General features: G+C 37.0%; 1 protein-coding gene across 6 annotated transcripts in view; it reads left to right on the forward strand.

Moving 5' to 3' along the window:
* Positions 1-22603, forward strand: part of LOC121300024 (adhesion G-protein coupled receptor D1-like) — a 61989-nt gene that overhangs the window by 14680 nt on the left and 24706 nt on the right. For all 6 annotated transcript variants that reach the window (XM_041228361.1, XM_041228362.1, XM_041228363.1 and 3 more), the window contains 4 exons: positions 1165-1240; positions 2696-2837; positions 14714-14787; positions 14963-15086. In XM_041228361.1, coding sequence (XP_041084295.1) covers positions 1165-1240; positions 2696-2837; positions 14714-14787; positions 14963-15086 — 416 coding nt within the window. The remainder of the gene's footprint in view (positions 1-1164; positions 1241-2695; positions 2838-14713; positions 14788-14962; positions 15087-22603) is intronic.

The raw sequence follows: 22603 nt of genomic DNA on the forward strand, positions 1-22603 counted from the left end.
TATAATGTAAGCACACAGGCTCAAGGTATGCTTTGCTGGGGGGGACGCCCCATTCAGCTTTTATAATACATTTATCTGCCTGTAAAGCAGCAAGACTTTTTAAAAATGGAGTTGAATCTAACACTAATTAGGCAATGGAATGGAGATTTCATTTAAACATGCTCGTTGGTTAGTTGAAGACTAGAAAAATGTTGGCTTTTAGACTGCTGCTGTTTTTTATCTTATTTGCCTGTGTCAGCTGTTTTTTTTTTTAATTTATCTAAAAGATTTTTAACCTGGAAATACCCACTGACATTGCAGCATCTTGTTTACAATGCTGACCATTACAGGCTTTGAAATATCTCACCCATTACTCTGTACTGCAAACCATGCACCTGGGTCTTGTGAACGGACCCTGACTGACTCCTTTAGACAGGATATTCAGAGATGAAAGATACTGTCTCATAGACAGGCTCGCTAAAGAAAGGTAGTTGAATAAAAGGTTTCAGTAATAATCACATGCCCTGCACAATTAAGCAGCTTTGTATTACACATGTTTTTATCAGGGTTTTCACAGGCAAGTGATTAATTTGACAGGTTCATGCTGTGTTAACACAATGAGTAATCATCACCAAACCAGAGAATCCCAGGGACTTGTGAAGATTTCAAAGTGTCCCAGGTGGTGTCCCAGGTGGTCTTTAAAAATAGTTTTAACATATTTAAGAAGGCTGGTTTCTTTAACTTGGTTAAGCTGCTTCTATAACAGTTGCACAAAAATAAAAACAGGCCTGTTTTTGTAAATGTAGTATTGCAAAGGCTATAATGTAGAACCACTATTTACATGTACAATTCGTTCAATATTGCTCATTATTCTTTTTGAAATACACAATTAAAATGGCACAGATAGACGAGTCAAACGTGATGTGCTAGTTGCTAGTTTAGATAGCATTTCAGTTCTTAAGAGCTTCCCTTTGACAAGTCAGACACATGGCATGCAGCTCAATCCTGGCACCCATGTGTGGGCATACAAGAGTCACATTAGTGGCAGAGTGTGAGCTAAGCAGTAAGTGAGCGTTAATTAATTTTTATAGGTAGCGCGTATTTTCACAGACGCTCTCAAAATGTTAGCTACAGGTCTCTGATTTTGAAATTCATATTTTCGTGTTTTTACTTTTGTTCTTTTAGCACGGACCACCATTGTGGGACTGTTCTACCACACCATGCATAACTACTACAAGAAAATCGACCCTCTCAAAACAAAGTAAGTCATCTTTAAATATACTGGCAGCCAAGAAAAGAAAAAAAAAACATTGCAGTATTTTGAAATTATGTATGGTCTTTATATACTGTTTGTACCACTGGTGTTACAAGTACAGTTTAATTCCATTTGAAAGGTTCCATGGAGATTCTGATTCTGCTCAGTGTTAGTGCTGGGGTTTTATATAGCTCAACCAACTTAAACCAACTAGCTGATCGTATCGTGGAAGTCCAGCGGTGTCTGTTTTAATAATATAGTTGTTACTTTATTGTGTTTACTTAAACCTCCCTTCCAACACACAAAGCCATGCCCTATTATCTACTTCAGATTGCTTTAGATTTACATTTTCTCCGTTTGACACCTAAAACACTTCCAGAGATGCATAAAGTATACTTTTACGCATTTTTGTAATGACAAATGAAATCTGTCAATTTTATATGTCTTGCAGTACACTCCACTCATGCGAGTGGCATAGCGGAATAATCTGTCCATTTTAATAATTTTATTGAGCACCAATTCAGTTTATATTCAATATAATGTAATTTCCTCTGTATAGCTGGCAGGCATTTTTGCAGAATTACGCTGCTGTCAAAGGCCTTATAAAGGCTATTAAAAAAGGCTGCATTTACTTGCAAACTCACACCACAACAGAAAGGGATATGCCACACCATGCATTTAGTACTGCAGACTGCGATTATATGTTTTTAGGCCTCTGTTATATTCAATGTTCTTGTAATGAAATGCAACTTATAATTAACCCTTGATTTTGGTTTCAATTTTGAAATGAAGTAGGCTGTACTCACAATATTGGGCATTATAAATTGGCATGTACAGAGCTCTTTATTAATAAGTGTTGAACTACATGCGCATGCTCCAAAAAGTATTATTTTAGTTTTGTGATGTTTATTTAAAAAAAAAAAAAAATTTTATTGTGCCAAGCTTTGTGAAATTCTGGTCAGTTCTGTTCTGTGAGAAATTAGCAGGTTGTATTTGGCATGTCTGTAGGTCTGAGCTACACAGGTTATCAGTATATATTGTTAAGGTCATGGCTGTCCACTTTGCAGCATTATTAGAGACAAGCAACACTGTAACTCACCAGAATATCTCTCAAATGCTGTTCATTTACTGCACAATAAATAAAATTCAGCCGTATGACTCACTACTGATAATGGTCAATTACCACTGTATATCAGTTGGATGCCTTAATTATGATGTAACCTTTACTTAAGATTAGGTAGGAGATATTCGTCCTTGTAAGTGTTCTGGTTTTCCCATGGTATTTCACTGCATGTGTGCACACATTATGAAAGCTGGTTTAGGCTAGCACCAGCTACACTGTCCATTTATACACAAGTATCCCCCCCTACAACAAAACTGATGATGCTTTGAAACCAATCAGAAACAGCGAACGCAATGAACTCAAAGTGCAAAATCCATGTAAATTTTTTTTCTTCGAAGGATCAAAGAAGCTGCAAATTATAAAGAATACAAGATCTCAGCCACAAGTTACATCATTTCCCTAAAGGTTGAGCCACCCCCTGCACTCTCTGTCAACCTGTCAGGCACCCCTCTCATCACCATCGTCCTCACACATGTGCTGGTAAGAAGTGAAACGTTGCGTCAAATTCAGTGGCAATCAGGTATTGCACAGGGACTGAGTTCTGTGTGTACTGGGGGAATCTGAAGCACCAGCACCAAATGGGATCTAAGCATTCAAATCAATGGCTGTAAAATAATATGATGTTTCCATGTTCTCAGATGTGGAAGTCTCTGAAGGTGGGATATTAATGGTATATACAGTGGATGAAACAACTAAAAGTCATTCTAGTAATGTACATACAATATCCTCCCCTGCATACATTATTATTATTATTATTTACAGGTGTTACAGGTTACTATAATGTTACAATGCAAGCTTAATATATAATTCAGTATAGTTTACTTTAAGTGCAAATAATATGACTAAAATACAATATGAACTGGGATGCAGCAAGTTACATCAACAATGACATAACAGTAGTGTAGCAGTGCAAGGACAGAACATTAGCTGAGGGACCAGTAATGTGGTGTGTAGATCAGGGAAGTCCAGTGCATAGTAGGAGGGGTAGATCAAGAGATCTGCATGTGCAGTCTGAACAGGGGGGTCTTGGAGGCAGCGGAAGGCACATGCAACCATGACATCTTGCATAGTCTCAAAGAGTCATGCAAGATGCAAGAAGACAAACAAATCTGAACCTTGTGGTTTAAATGTTTTATTTCACTCTGTGGATAGCTTAGTTTTTGCTTTGGTAGTCATTTTTGCTGGGATTTAGCAAAGAATATACTTGGTTTCCAATTTTCCATGGGAAAGGAACTCAGAACCCTAATGAAAGCAATGATGCGAGAGAACTATAACATATGTATAGTGGTGGTTAACCCAAGTGGTCAGTGAACTCTACTTAACACTTAATTCCTGAAATATCAAATGTTGCTGCTTGTTCCTGATACCAATCCACTTCATATGCTGTAGTTCAGACTTGCTACAATTGTCTGAATTGAGACCATGTGACCTACAGCAAAGGTGCCAGGATGCAACGCTATCTTTAGTGTTCTAGAATGAATTTTGTGTTTATTCAACTCCAGTAGCAGAATGAGCAGATGACTTCTCACTGTTCCAAATTACAACATGTTGCTAAGAAGCACTTCATCTAAGGAAAGTAATTCTCTGAATTCAGTTATTTAATGTAGGCTTAAATATACAGTACTTTCCTTTACATATATTGTATTTGTTATATAAACAGAATGAGTGCTCATGGAGAACTGTGGTTATTTCACTCAATTATTTGGCCTCATCCTCATTCGTGGACTGTCATGGACTGTCCTCTATATAATACCTGCTATAATACCAAAAAGAAACAATTCATTAACAAACATGACTATATCCTTTTTTCTACATTGTCATTGTCATCAACAGCTCCACATACTTACATACTTAAATACTCCACACACAAAAAAATATATTTTTGATGCAGGTTCTGTGAAGGGAAATAATGACTTAGTTATTACTCAACATTATCTTTGTCAAATTATACAAGTGTTTATTCAAGCAGACTCTCGTTCCCTTTATTAGCATGGTGTGGGAGTTAGGGGCTTCCTTTTTAGGACTTGCAGAGTGACATCACTACATAAGCCTCTTGGCAGTCATTTTAATAGGACAGAATAGTTGTTGTGTATTTTTGCATTAACTGCAAATGAATTGGCTTGTGTGTGTGTATATATATATATATATATATATATATATATATATATATATATATATATATATATATATATATATATATATATATAACTACTTGAATAGAACATGAGGCATTATACATATTTTCTTTTGAGAACATTTTGTTTTTCAATGGCTTTCATCACTACCACCCATTTTTAGCACAGTTGCCTGCCCAGAACCCACCAGCGGCAAGAACATGTTATCAGCCGGAAAAGGCCTCCAATTCCACATGAACCCTTTTTTGATAAACTGCTTGCAATAGTAAATGTGTTAGGAAGTCAAGGTACTAGTGTCCGTCCCTAGAAAGAAAGGATTGAGTGTAGTCACAGTGCAGGTACATTTACAACTCCCAACATAAATGGATTGCAAATCCATTTGATTTTCCCCAAAGAGTTATTGCAGCACTTATTCTCTGGTTCCTCTGTGGACAAAAGCCTCAAGCTAAACTAAGCAAAGGTTGTTGGCCTTTTCCATTTTTTTTAAACGGCCTGCCTTATTCAATTTCCCAGAAGCACCCAGCAGTGCCTGACATTCTGTGGTGATATACTGTAAGTAAGGTACTGGACCCATACAGTGTTAGCATCCTCGTTTAAGAGACTCTAATCTAAGCTGAACAAAGAAAATGTTCAGTGACCACATTCAGTTAATTAAAACAGAGAAGGCCTATTGTATTGGGAGTGCAGTTGTCTGTTACTGCCGTATTTTTCAGACTGTTTTTCCCCCACCATGGTTACCTTACTCAGACCTCACCCATTAATAACACAGAGAATGACCATCTGTGATCAATCTTATTGCTTTTCTTTTGATGGCTCCAGGCAGTGGGCTTCATAATCAGAAACAACAATGATTATGTATTAAGAATTTTTCCTCTTGTGTAGCGCTACAGTGTATTCCCTAGTAAGGATGCCATTACAAAATGTTACATAAAGTACTAAAATGGTCTTTATATTTACCATGCTTATTGTGTGCTTGGTTACCTCTTAACCAGGCTTTAATCAGGCTTTAACCAAATGTCAACCATGGGGATTTGTCATGGAATACCACTGTAAAATGTCACAGGAGACTACAACACCAACAGCATCACAGTTAACGTTCAGCTAGGTTAGTGGTTCAACCAACACATGGAAAGAAGGCCAAAGAAGTGTGAAATTGACTACATACTGAAGTCTCGACTCTCAAAGGTGTATTCTATATTGAGAGAGAGAAGACACAGACAGGAAGGGAGCTTAAGAAAATGCTGGTGCCTTTTGAATGATTATTATTATTATTTATTTCTTTGCAGACGCCCTTATCCAGGACGACTTACAATTGTCACACAATATCACAATACAAAGTATCGCATTATAAAATATCACATTACAGAATATCATAATGCAGATAAGAGCAATTATGAAAGTACAATAAGAACAAAATAAAAGAATACAGTAAGGTATAAGTAAGAGCAAGTTTGACTCAGTTATAACGTATAGTAAATATTTGCTTATATGTGTAGAGTCCAGTAAGAACATATAGTAAGTATGATAAATGGATGAGAATGATTTCCCAATAAGATCAAATACAAAAAACACGAGTACGGTTACCTATAACCCAAAATCAGATACAAGATACAGTTATAGTTAGGAGCAGTAGTGTCATAGTACCCACATTTGCATATATCCTCACTAAATACCATCAAAAATATGTTTGAAGGAACCGCACATCTATTATTACTGAGAAAAAAACAAAAAAGTGCAGAAAATGTATCAACAAATATATCGACAAATAAACAATGCTACATTGAGTAACACTGGTTCCCCATGGTTGGGTAGCCCTGGAGTTTCCCATGCCAATCTTATCTTGACTTGTTTATTTTGGCCTTGGGGTGATTTATTAGGCTTCTAGCAGTAAGGTTGTGGTAAACATTAATAAAGGCCAACATCCCTTAAATAGAGGAGTGAAGTGGGGAAATGGGCCCTTAAGCAAGTGAGGAACTGAATATCTGTGCACCTAAAATTAAGAGACGATATGAAGCCATTATCAGCTTGACAACTGCGGTCATGTTAACTAATAGCATTATAAAACTATAAAATGTGGGGGTGGCGGGGGAATGCAATAAAAATGCATATATCTCGGTTGCTAGCTATTATGATCAGGGAGGAAACTTAAATGCAGTAAATTACCCAAGTGTTTTCTGCAAATCAGATGTTATTGCTTTTGTTTGTGCATTTTGAGCATTCAGCACATGAAATGGGTAGTTTTTATTTAAATTACTATATATATATATACATTTGTTTCTTTCAAAAGTGCACATGTGAGAGTTACGTAGCCAATGCAATGGCAGGACCGGGAAAACTGAATCATTTCATAACCCATAACCCTTTAAGTAGGGTTGCTACCTGTCTCTTGTTTTCCCTGGATTGTCTTGAGGAACATGACCCAGGATTTCAATATGCCTTCACAGGATACTACTGTAAATGTAACATACATTGAGTACAAGTAGATAAATCAGGATGCAGTATTACTGCAATAGACGCATAATATGAATTGATTGTAAATAATAAAGCAGTAATATTATCAGTGTTTCCTATTTGGATTCCTACTGGTTCTTTCTTACCAGCTTTGGAATGGGCTACAAACTCATAGGCAATTTAAGGTGGTTTTGCTGTGTTATGTAAGAAGTGTCACCTTTACCAGGATCTAAAAAAATATATAGTTTATATTGATTTCTACACATTACACATTGTGCCTAAAACAAGATTTCTTTAATCAGTGCTTCTGTTAATTTATGTGTGTTTTTTTTTTTTTTTTTTTTTTTTTTTAGAAATCCCTTTCATGTTAACAAATGAGCCGTAGTTAGTATCAGTAATTCATACCACAGTAATATGTTGACTGCCAAAACCTTTTTATAACTCTCAGAACACACCCAAATCCTGTGGGGAGACATGCTCTCTCACTTGGGTAGCGGAGTGATCAATTTCAGATGAATGTCTGGCTGTCAGCTGTCTCGCACTGCCAGGAACTTTATACAGAAATGCTGAAACTGAAGAGGGTAGCCTGTCCAGTTGGTAACAATTCAGCAATCTCCCTTAGAAGCTACACTAAACCCCACTCCACTATTAAAATCAGTTCACGGTTGCCACTAAAACTCTTTCTAACAAGATATTCTTGTCCTTTGCTGAATTGAATTAGAATACGGCAGCATTTTGGGTTGGCTTCTTTTGATTGTGGTCCAGAGAGCCATTTCTGAGTTAGTTGACTGGTAGAGATGTGTGTACATCCCTGGTTTGTTTGTACCGGCTCTCGCCACACAGCTGCACTGGTTATACTTTCCCCTCGATAACATGACTTCATCTCAGCAGTCAAATTCCTGCCAAATAGGCCCCTGGTGAGGTTCTTTCAGCTTCAATGGCTTTATGTAAATCTTGCTAATACGATATTATCTCATGTCAGGTTTTAAAATTGTCGGTTTTGATTTGGTTCAGGGACCTGTGATTTGTAACTCGAGCTCCTTTGAACAGGTCTCTTGTTGACGAATGTGTGTTAATGTTTTTAAAAGCGATAAACTTTCTTCAAAGCGGTACTTTTGTTGGTGCCTTTGTGCTGCAGAGAGTTACGACACACTTCTGTGTTTTTGACGCAAACGAGAATAAGACATGTTGCCTGTTATTAAAACCCAAGAAGGTACGACTGGACTGATTTATCAAGGTGGATTTCAATAATCTGTTTGATATAGTAGTCACAAACATTTATAATTAAGGCCCTTTTAATTATCCATGTTTGTGACTATTATATCAAAAAAATATTGTGTGTTAATGTAATAGATTTGTAACATTAACAATTTCCTTGATACAAATTGCCCTTTGGAGTAAAGAACTTGTTAAATCTTAAACATATGCTGTATATTTCAACTGCTGTACATGGGATGTTAATTACATGGCTTCATTTGGCTAAAAAGTAAATGTTTGTTTTTTGATATATTCATTCAAGCTTTTCTACCTGTGTTTTACGTACAGTTTCTGTTATGATTCCCTATCCTTTCCCAAATAATGTCATACTGTATTATCCCTTCTAGATGGTACCATGGCTCATGGGCATGTTTTTGTTTTTCTAACCCTTTGCCTTACCCTCCCTGTCTCATCTCAGCTCTCCTGGATGCTCAAGATGGCATCTGTGTAATGCCGCTGACAGTCTGTTGAAAACGGAGGGAGGGAAAAATTTAATCAATGTATTTTTTATCTATAAAATAAAACAAAAGATACGATTATAGCCAGTACTGCTTTTCTCTTTAATTATTGAGCTCGGTATGAGATTTCAAGAGCATGAAAAGCTGTCTTTTTGGAAAACAGTTCAAAATACAGGGGGGCCAAGCACTTTATAAATATAGAACATCAGAAAACTTTATATAGTTCTTGGCCCTCTTAAAATATTCATGACCACAGTGTGGTGATTATTCACGTACCACCAAACCACATGATGTGCTTTCAGTCATATGATACACATTAACTTTTGGAACAGTCAGTAGTAATAATGTTATCTGAGACAACCATGTATTTTACTGAGTACAATATAGCCACGTTGCATAGTTTATATCATGTTTGCTTAGATTAAGTTACCAGTTTTGTGTGTGGAATAAGGTACACTTGTGTAAAACCTAACAGAGTACTGGTTATTGAAAATTATTGAAAGTATTTTGAATGTAGTGTTAATTAAACCAGTTAAATGGAATTGCAGTTAAGATTAAGATGTTCATAACAGGGTCCTACAAGGCTTAATTTATAAATACATTTTGTCCTCTGGGGCCACAAATGGGGTTTTAAAAAAAAGTCAACAGAATCATATATCAATAAGACAATGTAGAAGAAGTAATAAACAGTATTCACATCTCCCTGAAAAATTAAGAAATGAATGAATTCCATCTGCTCACATATGGATGTCACAGAAAATAGTCTTCTGTTTTTCCAAACTCAAATTATCTTAGAACCACATATCAAGTTGACTTTCTTCAAATTCCTTTGATCAAGAATTTAGATTCGTTGGCCAAAAGTTAGGACGTGAGTTAGTAGATGTTGAAAAACAAAATAAACAGCTTTTAGCTTTATTACAATTGTAGACTTACAAACTGATTGTGTTTTGGCAACAACTAGAACATTTTAATGATTTTGAATAAACAGAAATGGCAGTTGACATGTATGGACATTACATTTTATGAATGAAGGCTGGAAAGTGTGTGGTTTATGCATAGTTTTTATAAACTCTCTGAAAAAGTGTTTATTAAATGTGCTGTGAAAGAATGTTCAGGACAATTTAAGGGAAATTGACATATTGATTTAAATCATCTGATTTTCATGGGGGTCTGTGAACCAGAGGATGCAGTTTGTAAAATTTCCACTGAGCGTTTTTAAGACAAAGAGAGTGCAAGGAAACATAACTAACAGAGGCCAATAATTTCCAAATAGTTTGGAAATAGCATCCAGATGTTTGATGGACAATACACATCACTTACCCCACTGTCTTGAAATTTACTGCTTGCAATGAATGTTTCTGATATGGTGGGGAGGGACGCTCGTATAGGTGTGTCATCATACAGCTGAGCCTCATGCTCTCAGTTTATTGTGTTGAGCTCAACTCTTTCCACAATCTTTGATTCAGTGACATGCTACTTCCATGGCAGTGTGTAGTTTACACTTTTCAAAGCCTCTAATCAACTGTCCTCTCTGGGTCAAGGAAGTGGAACAGAGAGAGGCTGTTAAGTTGCAGCTGCACAGTGCATTGAGCCAGGGAGAACAAAGACTGGGATTTTTTTTTGTCGAGAACGCATATGTTTCAACAATTCTTCATCCAGAACCCCTATTTAATTTTGTGCACCTTGTAGTTCAGTATGGAGAATCTGCAATGTGGATGATTTAAATTGCAGTTGAACGGACAAATTAATGATGATAATGAATTTGGCCAGAGACCTTGTCCGTTGGTTTTGACAGCTATCCGCAATGTTGGTCGACTATCGAAAACACGATGACATCATGTAGTTTAGTATCGAGGATAGGAAGTAGCTCGTTGGGCCACCTCCCCCCAAATGACAAATGGTTAATGCAACAACTGTAGTGGTGCAATGCCACCTACCCCCAAAAATAGGAAAAGGATGAATGAAAAGTAAGCAGCTGAAACACGGGCCCGCCCCCTGCGCATGAAATGCACAGAGGGAGAACACGGCCTCTCCGGCCTGCCACGCACCCTAAAGAAACTAAATACAAACCGCTCGGCACTCGGGTAAGGAAAAAAACCCTCTGGTAGGAGGAAATCTTAGGGAATCCATGGCTGAGGGTAGCCCTTCCTCCAGACTCTAAAGATGGACGTTTCTTTGTTTGGCCTCACCTCTTGTGACTGAGAGGCCAAACTAAAAAGAACACCAAATTTTTATGGCGCTTGCAGGTGACGTGTTGATTAGTGGTTGGATATTCCTTCCAGAAATATTAAAGGGTCATTATTGCAGCATTCTCAAGGTTAAAGTCCATCAACCCATATAAAATATTTCTCTTTGGTTGAATGTGTGGGGCATTGTTACATTGTAATTACACATATAACGACCATGTAAATAAGCCTATACCCTTTGTAAATGTCCACTTTCAACCATAGTCTGACATTTAAAGAACATCTTCATGCAGGTTTGCTCACTAGCAGCAGTGATGTACAGTATTAACCTTTTAACACTTTTTCCATTGGGAACTTTAGCAACCAAATGCTGGCATCACCATGCATTGGGGTTCTACCAAGCAGTACTTTGGACTTGGAGATCAGAATTAGTTGGAACAATGCTTGTTATTTGCATGGTTTGCAGCTGGCTGTGCAATTGGAAGACTTTAGAACTGGTTCAAGCACAAAAACAACACATTTACTGACCTATTCTTTCACTATAAAATTCTGCACTCAGTTGGCTGCTGTCTGCTGTTAAATTCAGACAGCAAACTTTGTGCTGGGTTTCTGTAACCCATGTGGATAACCAGTAAATGTGTGTTCCAGTTATCCAGTATTGCTGCTCACTAGAAAACCAGCAACTGCTGTAACATCCAGCTGGCTATTATGTTTTTATAATTCTTTACCGTTGTATTTTATTTTAACGTATCTGCTGTTTTACACTTTAGATTGCGGTATTATTAAGAGCCATGGAGTTTGAAGCACTATTAAGACTAAGTTGATCCATGATAATGTGGACACACTATGCCTGACATGAGAGCAATCCAATTGTTTTGCAGAATTCAAATTGTTCATAGTTCATATGCTGAATCCAAAGCAAACGGACGGTTAAACATGTTTAAATACAATGTAGTAAAATAAACTGAATTACTCCGCTATTGCCAAGCACACTCTCCATGCATTTATATTGGGATCAAAAGTCACTGGGAGGACAGAGCACCACTGTTGTAGAATGTTGTATATGTGTTTTGTTTGAGATCCCTTAATTGAGCAGAAATGCCTTCAAGCAATGGTCCTGCACCAACTTTTGTGAGTAATTGACGTTTGAAGTTATTTTTAAAGCGTGCTGGTTTTAATTATAAACTCGGCTGAATTGATGCGATCATTCATAGACCTTGGCAGTAGAATAGGTAAGAGGGAACTCCAGAAGGAAAACGAGTGCAATCAAAGATGGCTAAGTATCTACAAAGTGCAGCTAGACTTTACATTAACAGCACTGTTACCACATTGTGCTGCTGCTGAATCCAAACTACTTTTGAACTGCAGCCATCCAATGTGTGTTCCAAGAGGTGGACCTGCTCGGAATCAGGATAGAAGATTGATAGAAAAGCACTGTAGTGACCTGTATACAGCGGTGTTGGGTGTTGAGTCAACGTCCCAACATGGTGTTAGGAGACACTATGGCTGTTGGACACTAGATTCTCAAAGCTTTTTACCCCAATTAGTAAGATCAATTAAATTTGTAAAAACGAATAACAAACAACTTCAAGCCCCTAATTAAATAGCTCTTGTTTATCCTTTCTGGAAAAAAAAGATCTGTCCCTTTCTGGACAAAAGACTAAATAGTACTATTTGGAAGAAGATAAAGGGGGCAAAACGGCAATACGGGTCAGATTTTGGCTTGGCTATTGAATTTCAAAGTTTTTAGTTGTTACTCCCTCTGTAGAAATGTAATGTTGCAGCTCAATTGATGTACTACAGTAAAACTCAGGTTATCTGAGGCCCCAAACATTGTTCACCAGTATCAACTCTGATGGAAATAAACTGTATTCAAATGACCATTTATAGAAGCCTTTTGCATGTCTTCCAAGACGGCTTGTATGAAATAATTTCTGCTGTATCCTATTTTAATGTGTGTTATACCCATTGTATCCTATTTTAATGTGTGTTATACAATTACTTTTGTGTTTGAGAAGTTTCATGACAGTTGTTACACTGCTATTGCCACACAGATTGTTTCAATCTGTTAACCTATAAAAAATATATTTATAAACCCCCTGTCTTTAAAAGTATGTAACACCTCTTTAAAAAAAATAAATAAATAATATTCTCTAAATTCCGGATGAATTCCATCTGTATGCAGACACCTTGAATCAATCCATACGGACCTCAAATTAAAACATTTTGTAAAACACATTTTATACAGACACAATAATGACAGTGAATGTAACGTGATAGAAGCGAGATAAGCTGTTCTTTTTTATTACTAAGGTTGGAGTTGTTAAAGAGAATAAATGAACTCATTCAGTCTTTGTGGAGATTCTGAGTTTGATAAATGTGTGTCCTTATTGTTGGTGGTAATGAAAATAATCTCACAAAGAGTTAATTCAATTTTCCAATTAAGAATTGAGCTCTAAACTGGACCCCAGCTTTTGGCAGACGTTGAGATTCTGTTTATGTAAGAAACTGGCCCGAGGAGCCTAGAGATTTCATCTGTGAGCCGAGCCAAGCCCTAATTACCATACTCATTCCTAAAACCATTAGCTCACTTTCTCCTGGGAGTCCAAATCAGATTCAAGGAATTACACGGAAAATGTGAGTTATAGTTATATAAAGTGCTTTAGGATGGTAGGGAGTCGTAGTACAATTGCATACAATATAATATTCTTTGTGATTGTTCTAGCTCTCAAATAATGTGCTCTTGTACTGGTGGATTGATCAGTAGGGTTCTTTGTTTGGGGGGGGGTAGCTATATGTCTTGATGGTTGTTACAGAATTCATCTAGAAATAGTTTTTTTTTTAAATTTTCATTTGGATCCCATTTGGTGAGATAGTTACAGAGACACCTTGAGCCAACCTACGTTTCCATCTACCATTGAGATTGACATGGATTTGTATCGAAAGAAGATGTTCATTTCCATCAGCAGCAGATCTAGATCAAATCGATTTAAATTGGGACTCTGTCAGCCCTGGTTAGGATTACGAGCCAGCAAAATTCAATCTCTCCAACCCGCTCTGATAGTGTAAGTTACCTAAGGGTGTTCAGCTGTGGAGGACGCAAGAGGAACTAGATGAGATTGAGTTTTACAGACTCATCTCATGGTGCACGTGGAAATCTGAAGGGGCATTTAAGATCTGTTTGAGTGCCAAGGAGGAAAAGTAGAGTGGGGCTTGGTTTCCAAGCCCTCTGGAGTCAGTTTGTGATCATTAAATTGCTGACAGAAGTGTTCAGCTCCAACAACAACAATGCCTCTTAAACATGAAAGAACAAAGTCAAGCACATATAGCCATAAACTTTTTTTTTTTAAATGTGAACCACTTGAGCTGGTTTTTTTGTGTGCAGCTGCCTTTCAGCTCAACTGAGAATTGCAACAACCCAAGCTAGAGTTGTTTTTATATTATGCCTTCTAAATAATAGAAGTTAAAGGTCTGTCTTTGTCACACCTGGAAAAGAAGAACAATCTCTCTTAATATTTTACTGGTCACTGACTGTATATCGATTACCCTGCGATTTGACTGCTTTCATGCCTTGCTGTCTTATAAAGTCTGATTGCTGCCTGAAGATATCAGTTATAGTCTCTTCCACCTTCATACATGCTGGAATATTATCACCTTCATACAAGTCTTTTAAATTAGTTTCTAAAGCATCTTGAGAATCATGCAGGAGCTGTAGAAGAAGACAATGGATTGTGTTGTCGTACATGTCCTGAAAAGAAACAAAGAAATAGACCCTTAAAGGTTGAGAAAATAGTGGACTTGGCATAAACAAGCAGCTGCTAAAGTAACCTGTGAAACTTTAACAAGAATGCTTCATTATGTCTTTGCAGAGTCTTGAGCAGTATAGCCTTGCATCGAACAGCAGCAACAATGTGTTTCTTTACTGCGCCTTTCTGGATTACAGGTTTGTGATCTATTTTTGAGTATTTTCTTACATATTCATTTAACTGTAACATTTATAACTTATTCGTGAACAGACATCGATGTCACATGTTAAAATAATTGCCAACACAATACAAAGTTATTCTGTTGCCATATAACTATATGTTGACTTCTCACCTGTCCTGTATTTTTGACAGCTCTGGATCTGGAGTCTGGTCCAATGAAGGCTGTGTTAGAGCTGAAGGCAACCTCACCTTCTCCACGTGCCTCTGTAACCATCTCACCAACTTCGCCATTCTCATGCAGGTGGTGCCCCTCGAGGTGAGTCAGGCCTCCTCCATCTAGGTGATGGAAGCTTAACTGCCCCTTCTGGTCTCCTCCTGCTAGGTGTATGGAATATATTTGAAGAGCAACACTTACTAACTTATATAGGGTACAGTGGTTGATTAAAGCTCATAAAACACCAATTTTTATCAACTGTTAAAGTTGAAATTTTTGTTGAAAAAGTTGAAAGTTACTCAAAACAATACATTTTTAACTAATCATAATTAAGCCACCATACAATTTAAAAAGGTGCAGACCTCATTTCACTGTAGGTAGTAGGGTTAAAAAGCGATTTAGTTTATCAACACCAGGGAAAGCTCCAGCTGCATTAAAAGAGATGCACTTAAATGACTAATTGACAGAAAAAAAGTAGCATTTCATGGGCTTATAGAAATCATGCACATTGTTGAATTGACTTTACTGCATTATTATAGAAAAATGGAAATGGACAAAAATAGACATTGTGTGTGTAATTTAAGATGTGGGACTGTGCTTTACTCCTTGCAATAATTATTATTTTTTTTATTTTAACACTGTTTCTTAAGGCCTTACATTTATTTTGTGTTATACAACAATTGCGCTGCAAGTTCTTGACTTTAAAATTACTATATTAGGCTCCGGTGGTAGTCTGTTCTGTGGCAATAGTGTTTATGCAGTAGATATGACTTTCAACCGGAAACTTACTATTCCAGGCTTGTAAACTCAGATACAGTGTCAGATAGTGTGCTCAATAATGGGTTACATAAAGTGTTATCTAAGTGTTCCAGACACATTCTGAATGTCAAAAAGCATATGACAGCTGACCAGAACCAACTGGTATATTTGGCATTCAAAGCAACGAGCCAGATCTCATTATACAAACCAGTGTTACTTGCAGAAAGTTATTCCATTGGTTGACATTGTGTGACATACGGTGCTGAGATGTTAAAATAGCTTATAGTAACTGGTGAGCAATTGTTTTCAATGAGCTCCTCCAGCTGATGTGGAAAACAGTGGCTCATTAACACCAGCAACAGAGCGCATCCCCAGAGCAAGCTAATAACTCACTGACACAGACCAAGTAGAGTAAACCCACCCCGGCCATTCAAATCAAGCAAAGAGAAATTAAAGCGACCAGACCAGTTACTGTGCATAGGCAGGTAACACAGCCAGCACATCTTAAACTGTTAAATCTTCACATATTCCCATTTTACAACTGGTCTAGGTCTTATATATTGCATAATAAATGATGTTACACATCACATGTTTTGGCTTCTTTGTGTACAACCCTAACTTATTTGAGTCCTGAAATTGTACCATCATACACAGTGGTATTGATCAAAGCAACTAGAATCTTTATGTTGGGAGACAAATATGAACCAATAGAATAAAAGTTGCAAAATATTTAGCAACGAACATTTTTCAAATACCGCACTTTAAAGTTCAGAGCATTGTTCAGTTTGTTCGGATCAGTGTTTGTTTATAAGAGTACGATTCAATTTCCTAACTCTTAAGTGCATGACTGAAAAAACTTGGTTGGTGCTCATCCTTTGATTCAGTGAGTCATGAAAAACTATGAAACGGGTTGATTCTTTTCCTATGACACCATCATTCCAAGCTAAATTAATTTGAGTAATTTATGGGGGTCTACGCTGATAAGGAAAATCCAGCCTATTGAGATGGATATGCTTGCCACCATCTGTTTTTTGTACAGTTTAACTACTCTCACGATCATGCGTAATGGAGAATGCCCCTCTACAGTACATGTCAAGTTCTGCTTTTGGAGTCCAGGATCAATTCACTGCTTGTAGCCCATGGTTACCTATAGTTTCCATCTCTGCTATATATGAGTATGACTAATGACATCTAGTGTGGGGAATTGCTGCGGTGAGTGGAAACAAAATAATTAGACATTCTAATTTGGGGAGAAAAATTCGAGTGTAAAATAATTGGGCAATCAAATAAAAAAAAAAAAGGAAGCACTGCATTATTATGAGAGGGCTGGTTTACTCATCCTTCTCTCAAAGAAAATCGCTCCCTTGTTATGTTCAATAATGTAATCACTGCCCTGAGCTCAGAAACTATTATTCTTGTAAGGAAGCTAATTAGAAGCTAACTCCCACACTTGCAGAAGTTTATGTACACTGCTGATTTGCAGTTTCTGGAAAGCTGTTATATAAAGTCAGTTCTAATTATAGGTTAGCAAGCAATTGTAGAAAAGAAAAATGAATTGAAATGTATTTTGGGATTTTTAAGTTTAATTGTTTTAATTTTACGGTTAAAAGTATATCCAAAAATACCTTTCAAGCACTGATGCAACCTAAAATAAGTTACAAAATAACCGTACATGATACAGCCTTGATCTTTAGTGCCAATTTGTATTTCTGTGATATTTGTGATGGTAGTTTTGCAACAGAGCCAGGATAAGTCCTCCAAACCTCAATTCAGTAAAGCTGTATTTCCAGTATCCCATTCTGGAAGCCATTATCAGTAATCACAATTTTGAGTGCAGGTGGAAATCCTTACTTTGCAGATATTGTAGGAGATAGTGTGCAGGTGATAGCAAGAGGAAACATAATTGCTATTTTAAAGTAATATTGTGGACTTGTCTGCCTACATTGCCCCCACAACTAAATACTTTCTTGATACGAGTATTGCATGAAAAAAGCACTTTGCATGTACAGCACAAGAGTTCAAATTTAAAAACTAAATCAAGGTAGTTATGACCCTCCTCAAAAACATTGGTGGGGGTCTAAATGTTTAAATGTTTTTCTGACACCTTGAAATGGAGGCAACAGCAAGCATTTCTCACATACCTCTCTCTGTGTGAGCCTCATACTGCTCCTTCCCTTAGGTATCCTGATATTTTTATGCCACGTCTCTGTGGATGCAATTTTATTTTAATGAGTCTCTCTGGAGGCAATTTAAAACTGCTTACCTTATCGCTCCAGCAGAGTCACGATGTCAAACTTTTTTTTCCCCAGATTTCCAAATCTGATTAGTCTTTCTTACACTAATAAAAATCACATTGCACTTTTGAAGGTGAAATGGTTTAGGTGTGTTTGTGTAGAATGGTTTCTATTATATAGTTTTGGTTGGCGTGCAATCCTGCAACGGTCGAGAGCATTTATTTTCTTCTCTCTTTAAACTAAGACTGAGTTCAATTACATGCATGGATTTAAGCGTGGTGTGAAGCCTGGCATTGAGGTGACGCAGATCAAACGGAAATACTGATTCATGTATTCGTAATCGCACCAGTACAGACGAGAGGAATGCTAAGGCTGGAAAGTGACGAAGTGATATTTATGCTTGTCAAGCTCATCGTTTTTTAACATCTAAACCAAAGCAGCTGCATCTCCTTCTGTCTCAAAAAATATACAAAACAGACTCGTAAATTTAAGAATGTAGATACCATGGTTTCTGAAGGTTTAAATAGAAAGGAACAGTAGATTGCTACATCATTAGATGTATAGTGAATGACATCACAAAGACATTCAGTTCAAAGAGAGTGAATTGTTGAAAATGATAATTGCGTCATTCGGTTTCGAGATTTTCAAAAGTGACCAGAACAAAAAAAAAAAAAAAATCATTATAACTGTAGGAAAATTTTAAGAGCACTATATATTTAACCACAGCTGTGTTTGTCTTGTGCAGGCATATTTTTTAATGTAGAATGCAGTAAGTATGTTGTGTTCAAGCAAGTGGGCTTTAAAAAAAAAAAAAAGAAATAGTTCGTAATTGAAAAATATTACATTGAACTATAATGACCTACGAAATCGTGCTAGTGTTATTATTAACCCTCTTCTCGTATTACGCATGTAGTGTATACGTTTTGATGCATATTTTAAAGCACATATATCAGTGAAAAGTAGACAGAACTGAAAGTAATAACTACTGTGTTGATTTCATTTTCACTTGATCTGTTTTGTGTTTTGGTGCTTTTATACAGTTTTGATCTCTAAAAAGTGCATTTAATTTATAATTTATAACAACGTTCTTTCATATAGTACAATTCTGTGTATATGTGTACAGTACATCATCACTCCGGTGTTAGTTTGGTAAATGTGTTTGTAGCATTATAATCAGATGTTGTATTGCCTTTTAGTTATCAATAATAATAATAATAATAATAATAATATGTTAAATGACAATAACATTTGCATGGTAGCAGATGTTAGTATATTAGTGGTGTATCAAGGTGATGTATCTTTACTAGAGGCTTTCCTACTGTTTTGTAGTTATTGTATTTTGTCCCTGTGGCAGGCTGGCGAGTGGATAGAGGCCCAGAGACAGTCTGCAGTTCAAAAAAATACTAATTTTATTATAAATAAACAAAAATAAAGGTGCACAAGGGCAAAATAACATATATTCAAACAAAAATAAAGGTTTCCAGGCTGCGCAATGCCTTCACTGGATTTCGCAAAATTCAAAAAATCACACACAAACACCAACCTGCTTCCTTAGCTCCCTTCTCCTTACTTTGAGGCTGAGGCCTCCTTTTATGCCAGGTGGCTAAATGATAATTGAATAATTACATTAGTTGATTGCTCCCACCTGGGGCAATCAACCTGGGCAGGGAGGAGAATTTAACTCCATCCCTGCCGGTATTTCAAAGGGCAGAGCCCTGGAAATTTTTGACAAATCTCACCCTGTGATGTTGTCTTGAAATCGGAATGCTATATTAATGTTGTATGCACTGCATTGTTAAACATGCGCTGAGAGTGTGTAACAGTTACATTTATCAGAATAAACTATGATGGGCTACTGTTTTATTTGCTATGCTGGCTAGTGAGGTAAAATTTTAAGAAGATATGAAAAACTTTGTGAGTCAGAATACAATAGAATACAATCTTTTTTTCTGCCTGTCCATTTTTTTTTAGCTGCCACTAATACTGCTCCCATTAAAATCATTCACAAGGGACTCCTTTATGACATCTAACACGACACAGTGCTGGTCTGCTTCTTTAGTGTGTGTCTTGCTTTTCAGAGAACATGCTGTTTGTTGATACGAATGGCAAGGATACTAAGATTATCCACTGTTAAAATAGAATAGAAGCCAATGCCTCCAGATGAGCATTGAAACAAAATAGACAATGTAGATCCCATGACAAAGCCTACATGTTAAAAAAAAAAAAAAACATTAATTACACTCCCTTTTCTTTGGATTGACCATAAAATAGTAGGAAAAAAGCTATCTGGGTTATTTTAGAAACAGAACCACACATGTAACATAAAACTAGAGCTGGCTCTTTAACGCAATCACTGGGCTCTAAGGAGCTCTGCCAGGTGCTGTAATATGCTGACCTCTTGCATCTGGAGGTTCAGTTTGAAGTCCCATTCTTGGCTTTCAGAGCTGAATCCCAGACTCAGATGCTCAGATAAGACATGTGAGGGCTGTGGGGGTCACTTTCTTCAGCTCAGGGTTCAACGAGTGCGTGCAATGAGTGTTAACAAGCAGGACATCTTTAGAGATAACAGCCTTGGTAGTATAGTGCAACAGCACACACAGATGTCACCTTCCATTAAATTTGATTTGCAAGTGATTTAAAAATACACTTTCACATGCTTTGAGCATGTTTCGGTATGCTAATGTATCGGTAATTGATCTCAATTAGTGCCTTATCATGCCAAAGCATCTCAAATGCAAAAAATAAAAAAATAAAGTGACTTGTTCAAGCTGAAGAGATGAGTTGCATATTATAACCCAAAGTAAACAAGTATGTTTTACTTTTAGATTTCAAATGACGGGAATAACATTCGAGGCTCAACAGTTAAAGACACACTGCCTCTTACAGTAACTCATCAGTGTGACAAGAAGCCTCTCAGTTTACATCTAAGGGTGCACAGAGCCAGCATGATAACGGTGTTGCAAGTCACTAAAAGGCATCTGAAAACCTTTGTTGTCTGTCAGGAATCCAATGAAGCTGGATCGGAGTTATGTGCCAGTTAAAATCCTGGCAGCTGTATTTTGTGCAAGCTCCACTTTATCAGCGATGACCTGTAACCCTAAAGCAGATCGTGTTATTGTTATTCACTTGTCAAATTCAGCAGTTTACAGCTCTTTTTATTTATTTTATTGTTGGTTATTTGGCATGGCAACTAAAGAAAGGGAACTTGTTCATGTGAGGAATACACTAGGAAGCTGCTCCCAAACAGTTTTTTGTTTTGTTTTTAAAATTAATATTTTTTTTTTTTGTTTTAAATTGCTCACAAGGGGGCAGTGTGTCTCCAAGTGTAGCTCCTGGCTTGTTCTTATTTACCGCATTTCTCTCTGATCCCCATTCTAGTCAGTTCAGCAGATTTATAGATGTCTGCTTTACCAAATGAAATGAAAATATCCTGATGAATTGTTCACTTGCATGAACGGTTAGCTTGACTTATTTTGAAATAACAGGGTAAACTGTCTTGAAACTGCCATGAATGCCAGTGTGGTTAAAGACATGTCGTGGAAGAGATACTCTGCACAATCTGTATAATTTAAAGGATATTCAGTTTTTACCAGGAGAGAATACAGTATAACTGATGCCTTCAGGCTTGCTCAAACACCAAGCATGCAATTGTATTACAATACAGGAACTTTGGGGAGCATCTCTGAACAGTAATGCTTAAGTGCAATTCTTCCCAGATTGTTTCATTTCAGTCTAACTTCTTTGCAATATTGCAAGGTGTGACGAGTCAAAGGGATTTCGGTCTGTGATTCAGCCTCCCGACAGTAGATGGCATCAAACCAACTCGGGACTTCCCTTACCAAGATCTCGTGACCATGGCAAAAGTCATCTTTTGAGGGGCGGCACCTTGGTGAGGGGCGGAAGTACGAGTATGTAACTTCCAGCCACTGGAGTCAAGTGAAGGAGAAGGACACGTGTCGGTTGGGGATTGGTGTTCCACTGACTACAGAGGCGGGACATTACATACTAAAGGGAACGTACTACTGTGTTCGGGGTTGGTCCGAAAATAAAGTAGGCGGAGTAACGGGTGAAGGGAGAGACTGGTTTTGTGCAGCGGGTTTTTTTGAAATACTAACATTTCTTTTGTCTTTTTTTTGTTTATGGTCACCACGAAGACAAATTAAAGACGAGTCATCAGTTTGTTTTGGATTTCACCCCTGCACTCCTTCCCTCACACCATTTTGTTTTTTTTTTGTTATTTAATCCTTTTGTTGTGTATAGAAAATAAAAATAAATTATTTTATTTCTGTACACATAAATTACTGTCTGGACATTCCATTTAATACACTCTCGCCTCACACAAGGTTATTGTGTTGGAATAAGCACCTGAACACAGATTTAAAGTCACTGAAATTAAGTTATGCAGGCAGTGAGTTACATGCACTGTTTTATAATGATTCTTACATTATTTCCAAATAACATATAAGGTCAGGGCTGTCTGTTAATGGATAAAACACAATTAGAGGTGAACTGTCTCATTCAAGGCTTGGGTTTGTAAAGAATGCGTAGAAGAATGGTGTGTTTTCCAAAATGACATTTTATAAAGAACAAGGACACTGATAATGTTTAAAAAATACAGACACATAA

The sequence above is a fragment of the Polyodon spathula genome, chromosome 25 (genome assembly GCF_017654505.1).
Source record: "Polyodon spathula isolate WHYD16114869_AA chromosome 25, ASM1765450v1, whole genome shotgun sequence".
Lineage (NCBI taxonomy): Eukaryota > Metazoa > Chordata > Actinopteri > Acipenseriformes > Polyodontidae > Polyodon > Polyodon spathula.